Here is a 25,609-nt window from a genome sequence, read left to right on the forward strand (position 1 = left end):
ATGTATGTATATACTTATCTATATACATGCATGTGCTTCTGTGTATTTATGTATGCGTATGCTTGTGCTTATATACACGAATATGTTGGTTTTGGTAATTATATCTCCCTTCCAAGAATATCTCTAATTACTATTTAACTTCCATCTATCATTTCCTTCTAAATTAAACGAAAACAAAGACAATTTTCTTCGTTATTCTCAAAGGAGGGAAAAGCTCTCAAAGAATGATGCCCTCCTACATTTCAATTCCCCTCTCACCAATTCTCTATCTCCTCCTTTATCACCCTATCTCTCTCTCTTTTTATATATTTATCTATCTATTCTATTTATATATCTCCTTATCTATCAATTTTTCTGTCATATATATATATATATATATATATATATATATATATATATATATATATATATATATATATGTCTATTTATCTGTCTGTCAATCTATTTATCAACCTATCTATTAGTCTGTCTATCAATCTGTCTATCTATCTACTCAAGTATCTATCGATCTATCAATCTTATTTTTCTATCAAATCATACATGTATACATAAACGCACATATATGAAAACATTTTGGCATATATAGGTAATATTTTACATCTGTCTAATTTACACATATACTAATCCAAAATCTATTTGTGCCAATCATTTTACGGTTTATATTTGTTGTAAGCCATGCCATCAAAAGCTTAACGCGGCTGACTTCTTCCTCCTGCACCGCTTTCTTTATCATCCGAATTAGAACAACATGATTCGGGAACATGATATACATTATGTTCGATTTTATTTGCTCATAACATGAAAACCAAACTGGAACAAACCACAACGACCTGGAACAGACTGGACGTTTGTATTAGTGGTCATTGCTTGTTTAACCTCTAACATCTTCCATTACCAACATCAAACCGCCCATGCAATCAACCTACCTCAAAGCTCATATCGAACCCTTTCACTATTTTTATTCTCTCAAGTAGAGTTTCTTCATATATTCGTTCCCTTGAGAACTCAACTCTGCTTCACTTAGATTTATTGCAAACGAAACTAAATCTTATCTGTTATGTTCATTATTCTCTGATGAAAATGCTTAGTAGCAACTTGAGGTGAAGGTTTATTATTCTCGCTCACACGAACAAAAATATTGGACAGGTAAATATTCTTAAATAATATTTATCTATCATTGGTCTAAGTTGTTGCATATATAAATATATATCGTATCGACGTGTGTATATTAAGATATGTATACTTACGTGTATAGACACAATAATACAAATTAATTTATATATATAAGGATATGTAATTATATATATATACATATATCTATACATATATATATATATACATATATATATATATATATATATATATATATATACACATGTATGCATATACATATATATATATATGAGGACAGTGGTTTTGTTAGCAAGGACATTTGTGTCCTTGTTGTTGTTGTTGTTGTTGTTGTTGTTGTCACTGGTTACGGTGGCAGGCAAGACTGCTGTAGCAGCAGAGTTTTTCTTTTTCTCCATTCTCTCCTTAACTGTGAGGAAGGAAGACAAGGAAATTATTCTGATTATATGTCTGTGCACACGTTTGAATGTGGTGTGTGCCAGAGGGTTTGCAAATCCAATGGGGGTCTTAAAAGACATGTTAGGATCCACAATGAGCAGAACTTACTTGCAGGTATTGGTAGTGCAATTCAGAGGTGCAATCTGTGTGGGTGTTTTTTCAAAACACTGTCTGGTTTAAAAAGCCACATCAGACGCCATGAAAGGGCTAAGGTGTAGGTGCAGGAGGTGGTCAAACTCTGTTTAAGGAGTAGACAACCACCATATATATATATATATATATATATATATATATACACATGTATGCATATGCATATATATATATATATATATATATATCGATGTCTATATATATATAGAGAGAATGAAAGTAAGAGAGAAAAAAAAGAGTATTTTTGGTTATCTCACCCCCCATTAAAAAATTGATTTATCTCCTCCCGTTTTAAGAAAAATATCGGGACATTTGGTCGTCTGCTGCACCTTGTAAATATTGCTAAACCCTCAATAAAACAATTAAAAAAATGAAAAATCAAGCATAAAAACTTAAATAATTAATCATCTTACTGAATCTGATAAGATTTTTATAACAAATCCTACCATTCCAATTGAGGAGGCCCAAAGTCAACTATGTCTTGAAGTATTGAATCGAAAGGATCTAACTTAAGTTTTTAGTGGAGAGATAACCCAGTTTTCTAATGGTACTTTTTTTCATTAGGGATGGGATAACCAAAAAGTACCAGACAGAATGATATATATAAATGTCTATCTACATATCTATACATGCATATATCTATGCATATATACACATGTCTATACATATATACAAACACACACACACACACATATATATATATATATATATATATATATATATATATATATATGTGTGTGTGTGCATTTGTGTATATATATTTTTACATATATTTATATATGTGTAGAAATTATATATATATATATATATATAGATAGATAGATAGATTGATAGATACATAGACGCCCATACACATGTATGCACCTATCAATTTTTACAAGCATTTTGCAGAAAATTAGCTATTTTCAACCAGTCTAAATATAATCTCACTCTGTCCAACATTAATGTCAACAATTGTAAATACATTCAGACTCAAACCGATCCATTAAATGTCAACTTTATTTCATTGTGTATCAATCAAGGTTAGATAGTAATTTGTCCAATCTTCGTGTCGCTACCATTTCTTTCAAATCTAAATATTACAAACAAACACCCGCAATGATTTTCAATGATAATTGAGGCAGGAATACAATACTCTAAAACAGTATGCAGTGCTGAATAAGAAAACATTTCAGCTAAAATCTAAAAGACTCTCTCTACCTGAGTGCTATTCTAGGAAGCTCAAACCATCCTATCTTCATACAATCAAAAGCTATGAAAGCCAGCTTGCAAAATACTCCAAACCATAGACATTTGAACACACTCTTCCTCACTCAGAAGATGCAGAACTCATCCCTATGTTAAACATGATATACCTGAGCAGTTATTCATGGCGACGAGGTAAATTTTTTATTCAATCCGTATCTCTCATAACTGCGCGATTTTACTTACATTGTGTTTTTTTTAATATTGATATAATTTAATAAATTTTGGTCTGGAGCTAATTGGGTTACATCGACCTTTCCCCCAGTGCACAACTGGTACTTATCTTATCTACACTGAAATGATAAAAGGCAAAGAAGTCCTCGGAAGGATTTGAACTCAGAACGTAAAAAACAGACGAACTGCTATTAAGCATAATAATGCACTAGCATATTTTTTTTCAATTTCCGAGTCCCACTCAGAAGACTGAGTGGACCGAGGCTATATCAGACAAACGCCCAAGGTTCCACAGAGCGGGATTGAACCTAGAACCGTGTGGTTGGGAAGCAAGCCTCGTAGCACACAGCCACGCCTGAGCCTATATATAGTACTCTTTCTAACCAAACGCAGTTTATTCCTCACGTGTCCAATTAAATATAGTTAACCGTTTTGAGCAGGAAAAATTTACTCTTGATATACATACATATTTTTCAAACGACATTTCATTTAAGTAATTTTATAGTTAATCTTATTAGCATCATCACCATAACTACTACTACTACTACTACTACTACTACTACTACTACTACTACTACTGTTGTTGTTCATGTGTTTTAACTTAGATGTTTCTATACTTACAACTAATTGTTAAACCCAACCAAGTGATTTTTTTCCTTTTTGTCGCATTGTTGATTTATTAAATTTCCTTCTTTGATTTAACAACTTTGCTCGTTAAATTCTATCCATATTTCATAGAATTTCGATGTATCCCACCATGTTCTCTGTTATTACAATTTTAATCTGATTGTTTTACAAATTAATTATTTGTAGTATTTCACTTTATGCATTTAATAATTAAATTCATACATCTAAATAGAGGCTAACCAAATTACTATTATAAAACATATTTAATTATAAAATTTACATTTCCATATATACCAATATCATCTGTACGTACGTATGTATGCATGTATGGTGGCTGGGCGAGGTGTATGTGTGTGTGTGTGTGTGTATATATATGTGTGTGTGTGTGTGGATGTAAATATATATGTATACACGCGCGCATATATTCTATTTGTTTCAGTGATTTGACTGTGGCCATGCTGCAGTATCGCCTTTTAGTCGAACAAATCGGCCCCAGGACTTCTTTGTAACCCTAGTGCTTATTCTATCGGTCTCTCTTGCCGGACCGCTAATTTACGGGGACGTAAACAAACCAGCATCGGTTGTGGCTATATGGTAAGAAGTTTGCTTATCAACTATATTGATCTGGGATCAGTCCCATTGGGTGGCACCTTGACTAAGTTTCTTCTATTTTAGCCAAGGGTTCACCAAAGCCTTGTGAGTGGACTTGGCAGAAGGAAACTGAAAAAACCTGTCGTGTATATATATATATATATATATATATATATATATATATATTCTTCTTTCGTTCATTTGACTGCAGCCATGCTGGAGCACCACCTTTACTCAATCAAATCGACCCTAGGACTTATTCTTTGTAGCCCAAGTACTTATTCTATTGCCGAACAGCTAAGTTACAGGGAAGTTAACACACCAACATCGGTTGTCAAATGACGATGGGGAGACAAACACAGACACACAAGTGTATACATATGTGTGTGTGTGTGTGTGTGTGTGTGTGTGTGTGTGTGTGTGTGTGTGTGTGTGTGTGTGTGTGTGTGTGTGTGTGTACGGCAAGATTACACACACACATGCGTATGTGTGTGTCTGTACCTGTGTGTGACGGGTTTGTTTCTGTTTCCATCTGTCAATTCCACTCACCATGCTTTGGTCGAACCGAAGCTAAAACAGAAGAAAAATGCCCACGGTGTCATGAATAGTTCTAAACCTGAAAAGTTTGGTTGGAAATCAAACTCTTTAAGGGCCAAATCGCAAAAGTTATTTCGCTGGAAGGCGTGTGCGAATCAAAACGGATAACAAATATCAGACGGAGCAGAATAATGTTTCTGCGATTCCACTTAATTAATTCTAAAACACATTAGATATCATAACTATATCATTACAAAACGAGATATAAAATATAGAAAGAATTTAAAGAATACAATTCCAAGCAATCTTTTCTGCAAAGACATCAAGAATTTGTTGAGTTGACAATAGCAACGGAAGTCATTCCACTTGTGAAACCTTACAATTGTTATCTGTTACTTAAACATAGGTAGCATTTCTACTACTACTACTACTACTACTAATGATAAGAAGAATATAATAATGGTAGTGATGATGATGATGATGATAATACCAACAGCAGTAACAATGATAATGTTACTGAAAATAATAAAAATAATAATTCATTTTCTTTAATAATCACATTAATGCATTCATACTTTGTGTCTGATTTTCTTTATCGTTACTTAGTTTGTTTGTTTTTTTTGTTTTTGTTTTTTGTCTCTGTAATCTGCCACCTCTGTATAGTATTTTATTTCGAAGATATTTTATTCTGAGATTATTTTATGGAATCCTGTTTTGGGAGGTGGGGGTATTTTCACTCACAAATATATTTCGAATACTCGAACACTTAAACACCCACTCCATTAGTCTGAGACTGAGACGAACGATGCTTTGTGACTATTTTTCATTGTGAGCACATATGTGTGCAAACAGTATAATATATATATATATATAATTTATTTTTTCATCTATTATTGGCTTAATATGCTTCATGACAATAAAAACAATAACACCAATAAGAAAACTTCTTTACGCAGGACGAAGGGAGCAAGGAAAATTTCCGTTATGATTTAGCTTAAGAAAGAGGATAAGGTAATTATGTGTATGTATAAATGTGTGTGTGTATGTATATATATATATATATATATATATATATATATATGTATGTATATATATGCATGTATGTATATATACGTGTATTTTAATCGAACGAATCCACTCTAGTAATTTTTTTAGAGTCTGGTACTTTTTCGATCTGTCTCTTTTTGCAAGCTGTTATGTTACGGGACGTAAACATGCCAACACCGACTGTCAAGTGATGATCGGTAACCCACAACACAAACATACCTACATACATATATACATACAAGAAGCGTCTTTCAGTTTCTGTCTACCTAATCCACCCACAAGCTTTCGTCAGCCCTAGACTGTTATAGAAGGCATATGTCCAAGTTCCCATGCAGTTAGGGACTGAACCCGGAACGATGTTGGCGGGAAGCAAACTTCTAACCACACAGCCATGATTGACATTAACTTAACTGGAATGCAGTTGATGCTGAAGTAATTTTATAACTATAACGGCGATCGATAAAGCTAACAAGATAAGAATATGAAAATAATCTGGCCTTCATTTTGCGACGAATAATAAGAAATAAAGAAACACCCAAAGATACGCAATCATGTTTGGACACCAAACGTTCGTATATGATTTTAATAATTCTCTAGATTTTGTAGTCTTGTGATTCGTGTAACTAGGATCAAGATCTGAAATTCTCTCCATAGCTACCAAAGATCCTCCTCACTAGGTAACCCTCAATCTACCCATTGAAATTTTAGCAAACTGAGTTATCGGTTCTTTTCCTTCCCACTTCCGAGGGTAATTTTTATTAACTCTAATAACTATTCTCCTCATTACGGTTGCAATTTTAATTGGTTAATAATGATTTCACGCTCATCATCTCATGGAGTATGGAACCTGTGCTTAACTATGTTATTCGTGCAGTGAATGACCTTTGATAATTTTTCAATGTCAGTGTTAATTTCATATTAAAATAGTTAATGCACTGATAATTAAAATCGCTAATTACAAATAACCAAGCGATGAAGATAAATATTAATTAGTAGTATTATTTTAATGACTTCAGTAATGGAATAACTATTGCAAATTAGCTCAGTAAAGTACACTCCAATAAATATGTTGAAACTATTTTTTTCTTTTATATCGTTTATCTGTTACTTGTTTCAGTTATTGGACTGCGGCCATGCTGGGGCACCACCCCAAAGAATTTGAGTCACACGAATAGAACCTAATATTCAATTTTTATGCTGTCTAGTACTTATTTTATTGGCTCTTTCCCCGAAAACGCTAGGTTACTAGAACGTAAACACATCAACAGCCGCTGTCATGTGGTCGCAGAGGCCAGACACAGGTACAAATGCACACACATACAATATTATTCAAAAGTTTAGCATCACCGAAACTTATTTCGAAAACAAAACATCAAAGTGGAAATAACACACACGCGCGTGTGTGTATATATATATATATATATATATATATATATATATATATGACTGGCTTCTTTCGGATTTCGTCCACCAAATCGGCTCGAGAGGCTTTGGTCGGACCCAAACTACAGTAGAAAATGCTTGCGCAAAGTGCCATGCAGTGGGATAGGTCCTTATTTAGCAGACCCTTGGTAAAAGCCATCAGGTTGTAAACACCCGTTTGTATAGAATTGCATTCTCTACATTACCTTACTTTTTAAAGAGAGCGGGGTAGCTGGTTGTTATTTCTAGCAGCTTGAGCGGTCACTTAGCAGTAAGAATATTAGAATACTTCAAATGTTCGCCCTCCGTCGCTTACGACGTCGAGGGTTCCAGTTGATCCGATCAATGGAACAGCCTGCTCGTGAAATTAACGTGCAAGTGGCTGATCACTCCACAGACACGTGTACCCTTAACGTAGTTCTCGGGGATATTCAGCGTGACACAGTGTGACAAGACTGACCCTTTGGATTACTGGCACAACAGAAACAGGAAGTAAGAGTGAGAGAAAGTTGTGGTGGAAGAGTACAGCAGGGTTCGCCACCATCCCCTACCGGAGCCTCGTGGAGCTTTAGGTGTTTTCGCTCAATAAACCGCGATCCTATGACCGCGAGTCCGCTGCCCTAACCACTGGGCCATTGTGCCTCCACTGAATACTTCAAATACATTAAGAGAAAAAAAGAGGAAATGGATGAAGAAGGTGAGTAGTAGTAGTAGTAAGAGGAGAAGGAGGAGGGGAAGATGAAGACGAAGAAGAAGATAAAGATGAAGAAGAAGTTTACTGACGACACACAGTGGTAGAATATTGAAGAAAAGAAACGACAGAATGAAAATATTTCCTTTTTGCCATTTCTCTCTGTTTCCTTTCTGTGATATTTTTTGTTTTTCTTTCTTTGGTTCCGCTGTTTCATTCATCCATGCAAATGATGAAGAATGAAGTAAATGAAGAGAGCGTCGAATTAATAAGTGTTAAGACATTCTGCAAGTCTTTGATCGTCGTCTGCACCAGGAATATTTCAACCGAAACTTATATTGCTTCTGGAAAAAATAATTCCATTCTGTTGTTTAAGCAATTTCCATTAATTGAATAATAGAATATAATTATCTCTCAGCCATAATTTTAATTAATAAAGTGTTATGTTTGTTATTTTTTTGATTTTAGTAATGGTGACGACGTTGATGATGACGATGCTACTAGTAGTGGTAGTGGTACTGGTGGTGGTTTGGTGGGTGGGGGTGATGGTACTGGTAGTGGTGGTGAAGGTGCTGGTGGTGATGGGTGTGGTGGTGGTGCTGCTGGTGGTAGTGGTGGTGGCGGCGGTACGTTTTCGTTAATCTTGTTGTCATCGCCAACATTGCTTTTGTTGCTGGTGGCGACAGCGGCTGTTGTTTTCGTTGGTGTTGTTCTTCTTGCTGGCGGTGGTTGCGTCAACGGCGTTCTTGTTGATTGTTTATGACGTTGATGCTGACTATTTCCTTATTTCTGTACCAAGTGCCGGTGGTGTGTAGTGGTTGTGGTGGAAGTGCTGATTAAAGTTTTGGTTGGCGTGTATTGCTTAATGTTGGTGTAGGTAAGGGTTGAAATGCTAGTAATTGCGGTGGCATTAATAGTGCCAGAGGCCTAAAAAATGCTATCGATTTGAAAAGATCCTAATTTTCTCATACCTTCGCCATGGAATGATAATCCATTTTCAATACACGATGTTTAGTAGTTTATATTCATATCAGTTACTAACCAGGACGCTGCTAAATCCGTCAGGCTAATTAGCATGACAATGTATATGCTAAAAGTCGAGATTAAATATTACATTCACACACGAGTCTTTGCACTAATTTGATATGTTAGGCAAGGCGAGAGGACACTGGGGGTGATGTCTCTCATTGGATGGTGGAAACAGGGTAACACAATGAAACTCAACCATATTTTTGCCGATGGGGCTGCTTAGATTCCATTTTTACTCCACTGGACACCCATAAATATTCGTTTTTTAAAGAAAAAAAAACAACTTAATTTTTGTAGTGGAATATTAAAATGGTTTTGTATACTGCAGAAGTATAACCAATTTATTGCACATAACTACAAAATATTATATGGGGTCATTCGAGTCAGAATGACCCCCACCCTCCACCCGTTGGAAACCACTGGGATAGGATTTAAAGGACGAGAAGAGGGGCCGCGGCTTTCATGATGAAGAAAAGTAAAATCGATGGAGGAAGACGACACCGGGAGAAGACTGACAAAGAAAGCTTCAGATGCAATCACTGTGGTGAGGACCGTCGCTTGTATGGGGTGGGGGACCCTTTAAGGCCCAGGCTGATACAAAAAGAAAGTCATAGCTGATAGCAAGCCATGGTTTGGCATCATTAACGGATGTCATCATATCAATGTGTGAGGACGGTGATTATCTGTGTGTATGTGTGCGTGTGTGTGCACGCGCGTCTATGGACGTGTCCGTGTGTGTGTGTGTGTGCGTATGTATGTGAGTGAGTGTGCACCTTGGGTGAGTGTCTTCTACTATAGGCTCGGGTCGACCAAAGTCTTGTGAGTGGATTTGGTAGATGGAAACTAGAAGAAGCCTGTTGTGTGTGTGTGTGTGTGTGTATATATATATATATACACATACATATCTGTGTGTGTGTGTGTGTGTGTGTGTGTGTGTGTGTGTGTGTGTGTGTGTGTGTATTCCATTCTAATTTTTTATTTAGGTTAGGTTTATCTTCTATTATGTGTGTACAAATTTGAGATCAAGCATAGGGATCGATAGCTATTCACTCGTGTGTAAATGCAAGCATTCTTCGGTAGTCGTGTATTTTATACACGATTTTCAAATCTACATAGATAAGCATACACAAAGATCTTAACACGTAATGCTGAAATGAACCAAAGCATACGCCACAAAGTGGTCACCTGATCTGCTAGAAATAGCGGTCAAATGACTGAAATGATGTGGGCTGTTCACAACTGCATGGCTTAATGAATATAAGTCTTCCTAAATAGGACTGATCGAAAGTTAATCAACATCGATAAGGGTACTAACAACATACAGAAAGACAAAGACGAGAAAACCGTGAACATTCGCAAAACTATGAGTACAAGACTAGAAGCACACAGACACATAAAGACTGCGCATGACCAGACTTTCGCCTGAACAAAGACACTCGCTTATCACACGCAGAGATCAATACAGGCCAACACAGTCGCTAACATGAACACCTAACAAATGCTATAAATACACACAATAATAAAGAAATGCACACACACACACATGGGAAAGGAATTCACGCTGAAGTCTAGATTTCAATGGCGTCATTTGAAGTGGTTTTTCAACAACTTTTGTCAGATATATTTAGAAGTTAAAATACATTGTTATATTCAATTCAGAAACAAATGTTATCTAAATCTTCATGTCATTGAATACATATCAATTTAAATATGTAGCAACTCTCGTGAGATCTGTATTAAATACCGTATATTTAGATATACAGCAATTCTCGCGAGAAACAGATTGATTCGCCTATAAACACAAGATACAGTATAGCTCTTACCAATTATGATTATTATTATTATTATTATTTTTGTTTTGCACGAAATACCTATAGATATTTCCCCGCTGGTTACTTGCTAAAATCCTGAAAACTCATCAATCAACACATGATGCAATGTGTCGTTTGAGTTCCGAGCGAAAACTATTGGGATGTTTTCATTTCTCCAGTTTGCTCACTCAGATGATGATGATGATGATGACGATGTTCATGATGGCGTATTTACGGTATAAATTTAACATATTTTTGCGTGTGTCTAATGCGAGTTTGTATATATATGTACATATATATTAAGATAGATCTGTATACAGATAGACACACACACACACACACACACACATATATATATATATATGTGTGTGTGTGTATGTATGTATGTTTATAGGCAAATATATATGCATGTACATACATGCGGAAACATATATACACATGTGTGTGTGTGTTTGTGTGTGTATTGTCTTCGCGTTCCGTAACCTGCTTAGTCAGGGAAAATATTTTTATAGGCGTTCTTGCGATATTCGTGATTGTTCAGCTTCCACACGTAGATGTGTCCTACAAACGCCCCCACACACTCACGGATACACGCACTCGCATACCGCACACCCACACGTGTATATATATATATATATATATATATATATATATATATATATATATATATATGTGTGTGTGTGTGTGTGTGTGTGTGTGTGTAGTTCCGTATATACATAGTCATGTTATCATTTAATTGCTTTCTGTTTGTTTTTGTATTTGTTTTACTTTTCGAATTCTTAAAAGTTTTGTGTGAATAACAACTTTGGAGTTAGTCATCAAATTTTTTCGTAATCATTTTTTTTTCTTTTTTTTCGGAATTCGTGTTATTGATTTCATTTCGACGATATACATGACGCGATCGCACGTCAGACATGACAGAAGAAGAACAGAAATAAGAGACCTGCAATACTATTTGACCCGCATCATAGCTATGTACCTTAAACTTCATATCTTTCACCCTTAATCCGCATATATTTCAGCCTTAATCCTATTTCAGCCTAAATCCGTATATATTTCTGCATATATTTAAGACTTAATCCTCATATATTTCAGATTGGCCAACATGACAAAGCGGTTTGCTAAAATATAACAAATTACACAAGTCAATTAGAGGTTGCAGAAATGAAGAAAAAGGACCTCTAAATCGTCTTTATGTTCTGAGCTCAAATTCCGCCAAGGTTGACTTTTCCTATCGACCTTTGGCATTTCGTCCACCTTAAGTCTCTGAGTGTTCAAATTCCGTGGAGGTCGACTTTGCCTTTCATCTTTACGCAATGGATAAAGTAAATACCAATTGAGCGCTGGTATTAATGCAATCAAAGTAACGTCCTCCCACTTGTCTCCACAGAAAGTGCTGGCCTTGTCCTACAATTCGAAACCAATATATAACCTAATTTTAAAATATAAATTAGTTTCGGTTTTTATTTCATCTCTAACATTCCAATTTACATTTCGATCACATCCATGGATCCTTCATCCAAAGTAACGGTATCTTGAAATGAATATCACATATGTCAAGACAAAACAATATTCCATATTGTCGACCAATTTCAACCTCAAGATTATTTATCCTCAAATTACTTTTTGATAAGTTCATTCGAAACGAAAACAATACAGAAATAAATCTCCGTGACAGCGCTGAGAGAGAACAGCTATTTCATTACGCAGACGACAAACTCGGAAAGCGTTCTGTACTTGAAGAGGAATTTCTGAGAAGGAAACCGTTTATGTTGAGTGCTTGTTGCGTAGGATTAATCGAAAATCATAAAGTTGAGTGGAGCCCAGTGACTCTTTCTGATGTTTCTGGCAATCGGAAAACGGGTTCCCAACCCCACAACATGTTGTCACCTCTATTACATCGACACCGGCATATTGACTACGAAACCCTTTTCTTCTCCATCAGGCTTAGGTCGATTATGGTTAGGAAACATCATCCTGAAATATCGTGAGATTCACATGGTACTTCACAAATATCTAATTAGAAATCAATTTTTACTGTTGATAACTTCTCGACAAGCATACAGACACACACACATACAAACATTTATATATATATATATATACACACATACATATATAAATAGATATATATATGTATATACATATGTATGGTGTACGTATATATACATATGTATTATATATATATATGTGTGTGTGTGTGCGTGTGTGTTTCTATATATGTAGATATATATACATATATATATACATGATTGTGTGTTTGTATCTTCTCTCATAGTTCCAAATGCGCACTCTAAACCAAAGCTGAAAATTTGGATCAATGGTGTGTGTGTGTGCGAGTGTGTATGAGTGAGTGTAAGAGTGTGTGTGTGCGTGTGGAGGGGGTGGGTATATAATCACGCAAAGTAAATAAATGTTTACTTCTAAATGTAACGTTCTCTAATTCATAAATAAAAATCGAAATCAGAGGCAGGCTGTTTGTTTAAATTGGACATATGTATATATATATATATATGTGTGTGGGCTCGTGTGTGTACATATGCATATTTTCATGTGTTTGTGCATCTATGTATATATACATATATATATATATATATATATATATATATATATACATACAAACATATATGTGTGTATACTTCCCATATAACTTCACCAAGAGGCGGGACCACGGTCACTAAGATCAACTTGGGGCGTGGTAACTAACAATTAGAAACACATACACACACGTGTATATATATATATATATATACATATATATATATATATATATAGGAATATTTGTATAAACGTATATAGACGTGTGGATGTATAGTTTTGCGTATGTATATATTTAGGCTTGTCTCATATACACACGCATGTCTTCCTGCAGTTTTACATATCTATGAAACACTCTGTATATGTCAATATATAAGTGTGTGTATAGTCTCATATGTGTACAGTAATCCCTCGACTATCGCGGGTGTTCCCTACCAACCTGCCAACCCCGCGCTATAGGTGAAGATCCGCGAAGTACAAACTACTACACTGTAATTTTTTAAAATTATTTTTATAATTTCTATATGTTTATTTTATTATAAATGCAAAACACCACGGGGCAATCGACATGATCTTAAATAATAAACCGCGATAAGTGAACCACGGTAGGTCATCCGCGATATAGCGAGGGATTACTATATATGTTTGTATTTATATATGTATGTATGTATGTTTATATTTGTTTTTATGTGGTTGTGTATATACTTATATTTTATGTAACAGAAAAGTTTACCCTTTAAGATTAGATATATATGTGTGTGTAATATATATATATATATATATATATATATATATATATATATATATATATATTTATATACTCATTTATATCTGTTATACATATGACATATGTATATATACATATACTATTTCGTCTGTCTTTACGTTCTGAGTTCAAATTCCGCCGTCGTCGACTTTGCCTTTTATCCTTTTGGGATCGATGAATTAAGTACTAGTTGCGCACTGGGATCGATCTAATCGACTGGCCTCCCTCCCCCAAAATTTCGGGCCTTGTGCCTTGAGCAGAAAAGAATACATATACATATATATATGTAAATATAGATAGACAGACATATACCTGCGCCTATTAGTGTATATTATATATGTACTTTAACATGAGTGTTTATATGTATAAAGCCAAACTAAACAATATAATTCAATAATTCAATAATCTTACACACACCCACATATATATACAGAAAAACATAGCTTCACACTCGTGAACACACACACACACACACACACTTCTATTCATTCTCACACATATACTCCATCCGTTCGTTCGCTCCTTTCCGCCGCCATTCGCGTGATCACGTGCTAACAGAAACAAACTGTAATAAGAAAGTTTACATTTCTTCATTGGACACACACAAAAAAAAAAAATGCCTCTTTTTTTTTTTTTAGAAAAATCAACTCAGAATTATATCCGTGACACATGCTGTTCACAAGTAAGTAACCGCGATAAAAGTAGGTTAAAAAGTAGCAGCTGTAGGGATGATAACAAGGAACTTGGTGAGAATTATGCAGAGGTAATCTATAAAATTAGCTCTGCTCTCTTATTTTCCTTTTAGTTCTTACAACCCACTCAAAACAACATTTCTTAATCGAAAGATGTTTGTTTCTATAAACTCGGGTTTTTCTTTTATTTTGTTCCGTTTCATTTTTTTCTTTTTTTCACAATGGTTTTATCAGTCTTAATCGAAAAAATATGTGCATACACAATTCACTTACATATATGTGTTACAACAATAACTACTACTACTACTACTACTACTACTACTACTACTACTACTACTACTGCTGCAACTTGTAGTTGTGGTGGTATAAAGTTGCAAACTATCTCATACTAGTAACAAATGTTAGTAAATATAAGATACGCAATCATCTACGTGTAAACAAATAAAATTCTGAGAAAGGCGGGAAACACGCACCAGTGAGTGTGCGCCTCCTCCTGCTATATATATATATATACATCCGTTTGTATATGTATATATGTATATATGTGTGTATATATATGCATATATATATATATATGTGTGTATGTATATATGCATACATTCATGTGTTTGTATGTGAGTATAAATGAATATATACATAATATAAGAATATATTTGCGCAGGAGTGGCTGTGTGGTACGTAGCTTTCTTAATAACCACATGGTTCCGAGTTCAGTTTCGTTGCGTGGCACCTTGGGCAAGTGTCTTCTACTATAGGCTCACGCCGACCAAAGCTTTGTGAGTGGATTTGATACACGGAAACTGAAAGAAGTCTGTCGTATATCTATATACGTGTGTGTGTGTGTGTGTGTGTGTGTGTGTGTTTTCCTCCCCCACCGTCGCTTGAGAACGGATGCTGCTGCGTTTGCGTCCTCATAACCTAGCGGTTCGGCAAAATACACCAATAGAATAAGTACTAGGATCGATTTGTTCGAGTAAAGGCAGTGCTCCTTTGGAATCTCTTCCCAGTTAACTGTAAGAAGTGACATCTTTTCAATTTCCCATTGTCAATCCTGTCATACAATCCTATAGCTGTATAAATCAAATTTTGGCTACCAAGTTTAACCAAAATGTTATTGTCGGAAAACAGCAACGAATTTCTCACACGCACAATGATGGTAACATCCGAATTACTAAATGGAATAAAAGTTTTACCGATTTCTAAAAACTTCTAAAGAAGAAACTTAATCATTTACTTTGCATTCAATATTAATTTCAAACTGGTTAAATTTACAAAGCAATTATTATCTACATTATTAATGACCAGACGATTATAATTTAAAGATTCTTTTCGTAACAAAGTGGAACCAACTTGTTTACTGCTAGAAAATGATGAAAATTTAAATACAGATTCTACTGATATCATTTTTCCGATATTTAAATATAATGTATAATTCATGTTTTACTAATGATTCGAGTCTGTTGTCTATGTTTTTTTTTTGTTTTTTTTTAGGCAAGGAGATATTCTGTTGCTTCAGAATAAACATCAAGTAATCTGGTGAAGTTTTCTAATAAATATTGTACGTGCGGCAAGAATATGAGAAAACAAAGGAAAAGCGTCCAAAAGTGGTTGCTACATATATGAAACCAAAAATAATAGGGAGAATCTCAATAGTTCTACGATAACTAGCTCTCGTACAAACCAAAGGATTCGGCAGAAATGGTATACTGATTAGTAAAGAGTAAAGATGCCCTTCAGTGACGAATGAGCATCGGATCTCTTCGGAAGTACAAGTCTGGGCAAGGTTGTTTATGGAAGACCAGCAGTCGTCCTTGCGTATCAGGCTCCCCTGTCCGCGCCACACCACTGATGTTATCCACGGGAAAAGGCAAAAGCCGATATAGTTTGGCACCAGTGGTGTTTGCAACTCATTTCTAGAGCTGAGTGAACCGGAGCAACGTGAAATAAAGAGTTTTGCTCAAGAACACAACACACAGCCCGCTCCGACGATCGAACTCACTGCACAATGATTGTGAGCCCGACGCTTTAAACACTGAGCCATGCGCCTTTACCTGCCAAGTAGTGTAGGGTTTCCTTTCTTGATGTGTATGTAAGTATACATTGATATATGACTATACACACATATCTATATGGATAGGTGGTTGGATGGATAAGTATTTGTGTATATATATATATATATATATATATATATATATATATATATATATACTTTAATAATGATCCAATAACTGACAGCAGGGAATATAATTAAGAGAGAACACAATAGCGCTCAGCGTAAATCCATCCATTGATACAATTTTAAATGACCATTGGCTTGGCTACATTAAGTTAGAAATAATTGAATTGTAAATCATATTAATAACGATAATTGATATTTGCAAATTGATTGATATCTAGGCAAATCTATTCAATGTGATCACTATTTGCAAACCACCATATTTGAATCGTTGATGGGTTCTTAGCAAATACTGACCATGAATTGGCAAATATGAATTAGTCTTGGTTTTCGCACATCAGGTTGATGCCGGCTAAAACAGTGCAAAACCTATATCCGGTTTGTGTATTATATGTGTATCTATATCCGGAGTGTGTGTGCTGTTGTGTGCGTCTTGAGATAACTCTCTTTCGCTAGTCTTAGATTTGTAATATTTTCCCCAATAAAATGTAGAATTGAAAAACTCAGAGTAGTAACAGAAAATATGCACAGTGTTATGATAAACATTTATACACGAATTTCGCACTGGGTGACAGGTAATTGGCAATAAACTAATTGACAATAAACCATATTTACAATAAACCAAATGGCCAATGCTAGTAGAACATCACGTAGCTAAATTGAAGATATTCAGCACAACGCACTTGGCAAAACTAAGGTTTCTGCTCCGTAAGTGCATCGTCTTGTGATACCTGATCAAAAGCGTACCAAGTTGCTCACATCACTGAAAATCAGACATCGTTTGAGACAGATGCAGCTGGTTGCCTTAAAGTCGCCTTAGCCAAGATGAATGCTGGCTTGATGACTTTGAGCTAGAGACAAAGAGACTGTCCATACAGTGGAAACATCTTACTTCATCTGCTCTCAAAAGACCAACGTAGTATCGTCTCCAGAAATTGGGAAAGATAGAGAGAGAGGGAGAGAGGGAGGTAATGAAATAAGGCAAATGCGAAGAATTTCATTCTAAAGAATCCATGGTTGTTTTTGCTATTTTCTGTGACAAGATTTATAAGAGGCGAACACACACACACTCATTTTTCCACGCAAAAATTCTCACGCTCACGTATGTCTTCGTATGTGTATACTTACAACTCTCTCACACACACACATATACACACATACGTACACACTATATATGTGTATGCGTGTGTACCCATTTATTTTGAAAGTCAAATGTACAAATCAAAGTGTGTATGCATATAAGCACACATTTAATACATACGCATGCGTATATGCATATATATATATATATACATACACACACATGTATATATACACATATATACACACACATGTATATATACACATATATACACATGTATATATACACATATATACACATGTATATATACACATATATACACATGTATATATACACATATATATTTACATATATATAAAAATATATATTCATATATATATGTATGAATACAAAATTATGTATTACTATGTATATATACATCCATATATACGTGTGTGCGTATGTATATATATATATATATATACACATATATATATGCATGTGTATAAAATTGTCTTATATATATGTATGTATACATCACACACACACATATACTCTCTCACACATACAAACGTATGCACACACACAAACATATGCGCATATATCCCACAAGAACGTTCGAATGGCCACCACACCTCAACTGACAAGACGAGCGTATACATAAATGAAGAGAAACACTCAAGTGAGATATCTGTTCACTCTTTTGTTTCAATTGATGTTAGCCTTCTTCAAGAATGATTGGCACAGCACCAGTACACCTATCTTACGGCTGTCATACGTCTCAAAGAACGTTCTGCAAAATCTTCGTCCAGAAAATTTAGGTCGCCTCTCTAGTGTTCTAGTTGTTGTCTGCTCTAACTTTTCATTATTGTAACCTACTGTTCCGTTTGTTAGCGTGACAGAGTGTATGTCTAGGGGAGGGGTGTGAGTTTTGTGCGCGTAGAAAAAAGGTGCGGTGAGGGAGTAGGGGACTGCGCAAAGAATTTATATATTTTTTTGTATGTAACTTTCTATTGCTAAATTTTGATATTAGAAAAAAAAAATTATTATTGCTATTATCATTTGTATTATTAATAATTTTTATTAACCATAGCGGTGAGCAGGAAGAATCGTTAGCTCGCTGGGCAAAATGCTTAGCGGCATTTCGTCCGTGTTTTGGTATTCTGAGTTCAAATTCCGCCGAGGTCGACTTCGACTTCCAACCTTTCGGGGTCGATAAATTAAGTTTCAGTTGCGTACTGGCGTCGATCTAATCCACTAAAACCGCCTCCCCACCCCCAAGAAAAAAAAGATTTCAGGCCTTGTGCCTATAGTACAAAGGATTATTAATATTTTTATTGAACATAGCGGTGAGTTGGCAGAATCGTTAGCACGCCGGACATAATGCTTAGCGTCATTTCGTCCGTTTTTAAGTTCTGACTTTAAATTCCGCCGAGGTCGACTTTGCCTTTTAACATTTTTGCGGTCGATAAGATAATTACCAGTTGAACACTGGGGGGGGGGGGGGTCAATGTAATCGACAAAGCCACTCCCCCAAAATTATTGGCCGTATACCAAAACTTGAAATCCATATTTTAATTAAGCATAGCGGCGATCTGGCAGAACCGGCAGCCAGTAGGACTAAATTTCTGGCCTTGTGCCTTCTGAACCGAACACACTTCTGTGTGACTTAGAGATGTTCAGTATCATCTGGTAATTTTTGAGAGGATTTCCTATCATATTACATTATTTTAAAGTAATCAATACGTGATTTAAAGATAGAATTAAATTCAAATCTTGCATTGACACAAGTCTGTCCTACTGACATGGAAACGCTTCTTTTCTATACTAGTGAGGTCATCTGTAAGGTAATGCGAACGAGAGCTTAAGAAATGAACCCCGGAGATTGATTTCTTTTACCAAGAATAATTAATTAATGGCTAATTGCAATGGCGCCAATTTTCTCAGCTCATAATAATATTATGTCCACAGTGGTTAAATTTAATCAAACATAACGTGAGAAATCCAAATATAACTCGGGTTTCGTCTTAGAATCACCAAAACCAGGTTATGGATCTTTAACCGCGAAGGTGTTTTTGTGAAAGACGTGCATTACACAACTTAATGATTACGTTGCTGTTGTTTTTATTTCTTCTTCTTCAACGAACTACAACCGCGATGCGTCTTACAATACAACACAAAGTTTCCTTCGACCTTTCAAATACAGAAACAAAGTTAATACTGCTGCTAATCTTGTTCCACGTGACTAGAATGACCAGCGCTAAAGGAACCGGGCTAATTGCTGACCAACAGATATAATTCTATATGTATATGGGCACATGCTTCAATCTATATATATATATATATATATATATATATATATATATATGTATGTATGTGTGTCTGTGTCTGTGTGTGTGTGTGTGTAGGCGCAATGGCCCAGTGGTTAGGGCAGCGGACTTGCGGTTATAGGATCGCGGTATCGATTCCCAGACCGGGCGTTGTGAGTGTTTATTGAGCGAAAACACCTAAAGCTCCACCAGGCTCCGGCAGGGGATGGTGACAAACCCTGCTGTACTCTTTCACCACAACTCTTACTTCCTGTTTTTGTTTTGCCTGTAATTCAAAGGGTCGGCCATGTCACACTGTGTCACGCTGAGTATCCCAGAGAACTACGTTAAGCGTACACGTGTCTGTGGAGTGCTCAGCCACTTGCATGTTAATTTCACGAGCGTGGAACCCTCAACGTCGTAGGCGACGGAGTGCCAACAATAACAACAATATATATATGTGTATATATATTAGTATATAAAGACATTTGTTCTGATATACACCCTGGTGATAACACCGGAGATAAACGGAAACTGCAAATATATCAAAAACTCAGATGCGCTGAATTTACGTGCAAAAAGTTTAAAAAAATAATAATTATAATTATAATAATAAAAAGAGTATTCAAAATAACTTTCCAAATATATATTTTTGTAATAGAAACAAATAACTCGAAATATTTCGTTATGGCTTGCGTTTAAAAACCGCAGCTGAAATATGTGATAAAAATACGGTTCTGTGCAACAAATTCATCATCCAGATATACAGCTAGTCGAGTTGACAATATTATTAAGATGTAGTTATTGACATAAATACATAGACAAAATCTGTTTCTCTTCCAATTACAAATATCATGTTTTTGTCACAGGAAAATATATACACGTCTGATTCTTTCACCAGCGAATGATAAAGAGACTTGTAAAACAATTTTCGCTATGTACACATTGGTGATAAAAATAGGATCCTTGTCTACAGATGGCAAAGAAAACGGTTAGAGACTACTGCTTGTTACATACATTCTGGTGAAGTGTATCAAAGTATATAAACACCAGCAGAAGTGGTCTTACATATTATCCTTGTCAATATTGAGATGCGTAAATATTTTTATGTGTGAGGGATTAAAAGAAACATACATTTCGACATATAGGATGAACGACTGCGTAGAGACATAAGACACGATATATAAATCAAGAGAATTGTTACATTTCCACAGCATGAAAATAATAGTAGCTCGCATATAAATTTTGTGTGTATTAAATGATATTTATCTCTCGATGGGTGGACTATAATAATAACAGAACGGTTACTGATATGATACAGCCCACACGAACACACGTGTGGAGAGGAGAAAAGGAATATGAAATGAAGGAAGAAAAGAAAAAAAAATGAGCACAAAAGATCACAGTTCAACTTTCCGATCATGTAGAAGTCCGTAAGTTCTTAGGTGCAACTTTGTGTAAATTCAGGTAGGTTCAAGTCCCAATAGTGTAAATATCTGGTGACGGAATATTCCATACTCTAGGATACCGCAGAAACACTCTTTCTCCTCTCTAACGATTGTATATCCGCTGCATCGGAAATCTACAACGGCTCCACAACTACTATCTCCGCTATAATCTTGGAGCCCTGGTAATCCATTACAGCTCTTACCTAGCGAACCTAGTTGTTTAGATCATCTGTGAACTGAGCCTCCATACTTATATATATATATATATATATATATATATATATATATGCTGACTTCGGCCAACAACTGGTGTGAATCCAAGGTCAACCACAGAATTTTACAACCATAACGATTGTCAGATTCAAACTAGCCTCCCATTTTTTCCTTCCTAAACCCTAATCACTAGACATAACTGAATTTTGCTCACTTCGAGCCAAGCTGGTTGAAAAACACTGCATGAAACTGCACAGGTCTCTGTGCAGCAGAAACACGTGTAGGTCGTCGTAACCATGGACATATGACATACTGTAAAAAAAATGGAAATAAATTGAGGATGTACCGGTCTTCATATTCACTATCGTTATAATTATTGCATATATACACGACGGACATCTTTCAGTTTCCGTCTACAAATTCCTCACACAAGGCTTTGCGCGGCCCGAGCCTGTAGAAAAACGCACTTCTGCAACACGCCTCGCAAAGGGACTGAACCCAGTCTCTTTATGGCTAGAAGGCAAACATGTTACCACACAGCCACGCCTGAACATCAATATACATTTCATATTACTTTCTACATCACGTATGTAATGCGAATTAGCATAGAAAATGATACTCATACAACATCATAAAGTAAGAAAAACAATGAAATTGGAGAAAGACACCAAACCAATTACGTTCAACACTACACTTAACACAAATACACAATACGATCAAATACCTACAAATGACAATTATTGAACACAAAAATACAATATATAATTATGAAAAATGAGGCAGCGTTCGACGGTTACGTTTTTTTTTTGGGGGGGGGCATATACACTTGTGTAGCTTTTTCAGTGTTCATACATACATTCAAACACCAGATATATATATGTATATATATATATATATATATATATATATATATATATGGGGAGATACATAGATGTATGCATATGGGTACATATATATATATATATTGTATATACATATACGTATCTATATGTGTGTGTATATATATTTATATATATATATACATATATATATATATACATATATATATATATACATGTCATGTGTGTGTATATATATACATACACACGCATTATATATATATACATACATACATAATGTAAATCTAAAACAAATCAAATCATAGCTTTATAAAGATGTGCTTGTGTATGAGTGCGCGCTAGTTCGCTTCCCTGTACGGTGTAAAGTTCACAAATACGTGTGCACATCCGTATGTGTGTGCATATATATATGTGTGTGTGTGTGTGTGTGTGTGTGTGTGTGTGTGTATATATATAAATATATATACACACACACACATGTAACTGTATAAGTGCATATTTGTGTGTTCTTGTACATGTATGTAGGAGCGTGATTCTTTAAATGTAATTGTGTGTATGTGTGGCTTATGACTATATCCACTATATGTGTGTACATATGTATATATACACACACACACACACACACACACACACACACACACACACACACACACATATATATATATATATATATATATTTGTATAAATAGACACTTACATACATGCATACATTCATATTATTTTTTAAATTTGTTATTTTTCATTATTATTATTATATTTAATGGGTTTCTGCCAAGATTTGTACCATTATTATCATTATTAATATATTTATTGCTATTCCCTTTTTATGAATTGCTTCTCCCTTGTGATATTTTCTGTTTTATTGCCTCTGTGTAAGATATATAAATAATTAATACTGTCGAAAGCCAATAATTTATTGAAATTATAAATAATATTTTGCAGTTTTTCAGTCTCTCATATTTCGTGTCTTTCATTTTTCATTCTATCCGTATATTCTTGTATTCTGTTGTTGATGCATTTACTTCGTTTGCTTTTATTGCTACCTTCTTAAAACAACTAACCCTATACATATACACACACACATTAAGGACCAGACATTAAAAAAACAAAAGAATTTGTATCGTTTCGTTTCACTAAAATTCTTTAAGGCACTGCCCCAGCATGGCCGCAGTCTAATGGCTGAAACAAGTGAAAGAGATTTTAATTTATATCTGCTACAGAAAGCTTAATTCCTACATTTTGCATCTCTTGTTGAACCCCCTAATTTAAAGCAGCCATTTTGTATCCTTTCAGAGTAGCCAAGCAAAAAAAGCGGGTGATCCATCGTCAGTCTAAACAGACAAGCTCTGCGATAGGGAAGGTCTGTTGATGTATGCGTGAGATACCTAATATTATTGGCGACATCATACGATTCTCTGAGTTCAACAAGAAATTCTTATTCGCTATGGTTTCCAGATAATTTTTTGTAGATGTAAAGCAAAAATTTCTTTTTGTTCATATTAAATTCGTATCCAAATAACTAAGATAATACTTCCACAGATTACTGAAAATTATGGATAAACACCTTGAATTTCTGGAGCGGATTATTTCCTATGTTAGTGAGAGAATTTAAAACAGAAAATTTAATATTCAGTAACAGAAGAGAAATTACCAGCTTCATGTTGGAAAAGTTGGAATCAGGAATGGTTTACTGCTTCTAACGATATCACTATTGCCATGTTTATTCATCTGCATATGCTGTTGTCAAAATATTTTCTTTATGAACTTGAAATATAGGATAAGAGTCGCGAGAAGATAACGGCATACCACCAGACTCTATTTTGGATAATTTTTTTGCATACAAGTTGCGGCCGCTGCTGCTTGACACGCATACACACACACACACATGCACGTATGTATGCCTTTTTTCTCTATCTATCTATATATATATATACATATATGTGTACGTGCGTGTGCATGTGTGTATATATATAATTACATAATATTATACAGGGTGCACAAGACATTTGAGGACAGATTTTTTTTTTATAAAAAAGGTTAAATAATAACAGATAACTTTATTTATCAAAAAATGCTATGAGGATAAAAATAAACCTTCTTTTCTATAATGTTATTCAATGAAGTCACCTTCAGCTTCAACAACTGCTTCTATATGAGATCTAAATCATCTATATTCTCGAATCAAGTGGTCCTGGTTCATTATATATATATATATATATATATATATATATATATATATATATATATATAATGAGCCAGGTAGATAAATGGGTAAATGGATAGATACATACGTATGTATGTATGTAGATAGGTAAGTATGAAGACAAATGGATGAACAGAAAGATAGATATACATTCATATAAACACACATGCAAACACATACATTCATACATACATACGTGCATTCATTCATATATACATAAACAAATGTGTTTGTGTGTGTAGGTGTTTTGTTTATAAAGATATCACTGATGAGAACCCAATAAGTTTCGAAAATCTATCTATTTTTCTTTCTGTCTATCAGCCTCAGGGCTGAAACATAAAAGAATCAATGAATATATATATATATATATGTATATACACAGATACAAATACATAGACACGTAGACATGTGCATACACGCACACATATATACATACATATACATACTCGTCCCATCAATCTAAATCTATGTT

The 25,609-nt window shown here is 34.8% G+C and overlaps 1 protein-coding gene and 1 long non-coding RNA gene across 3 annotated transcripts in view; one reads left to right on the top strand and one right to left on the bottom strand.

Annotated features, from left to right (window-relative positions):
- LOC128250621 (uncharacterized) overlaps positions 1-25,609 on the top strand; it is a 391,225-nt gene that overhangs the window by 306,905 nt on the left and 58,711 nt on the right. Inside the window, exon 3 of one of the 2 annotated variants that reach the window (XM_089340040.1) lies at positions 11,989-13,361. The exons of the other annotated variant lie outside the window; for it this stretch is intronic. Within the exon in view, the coding sequence (XP_089196166.1) occupies positions 11,989-12,018 (30 nt within the window). The 3' untranslated portion in view covers positions 12,019-13,361. Of the gene's footprint in view, positions 1-11,988; positions 13,362-25,609 lie in introns of those variants that run through there. 2 annotated transcript variants of the gene reach the window in all.
- LOC149131284 (uncharacterized) overlaps positions 1-25,609 on the bottom strand; it is a 90,347-nt gene that overhangs the window by 21,771 nt on the left and 42,967 nt on the right. The window lies entirely within an intron of this gene.

Source organism: Octopus bimaculoides, chromosome 23 (assembly GCF_046866305.1).
Source record: "Octopus bimaculoides isolate indiv1 chromosome 23, ASM4686630v1, whole genome shotgun sequence".
NCBI lineage: Eukaryota > Metazoa > Mollusca > Cephalopoda > Octopoda > Octopodidae > Octopus > Octopus bimaculoides.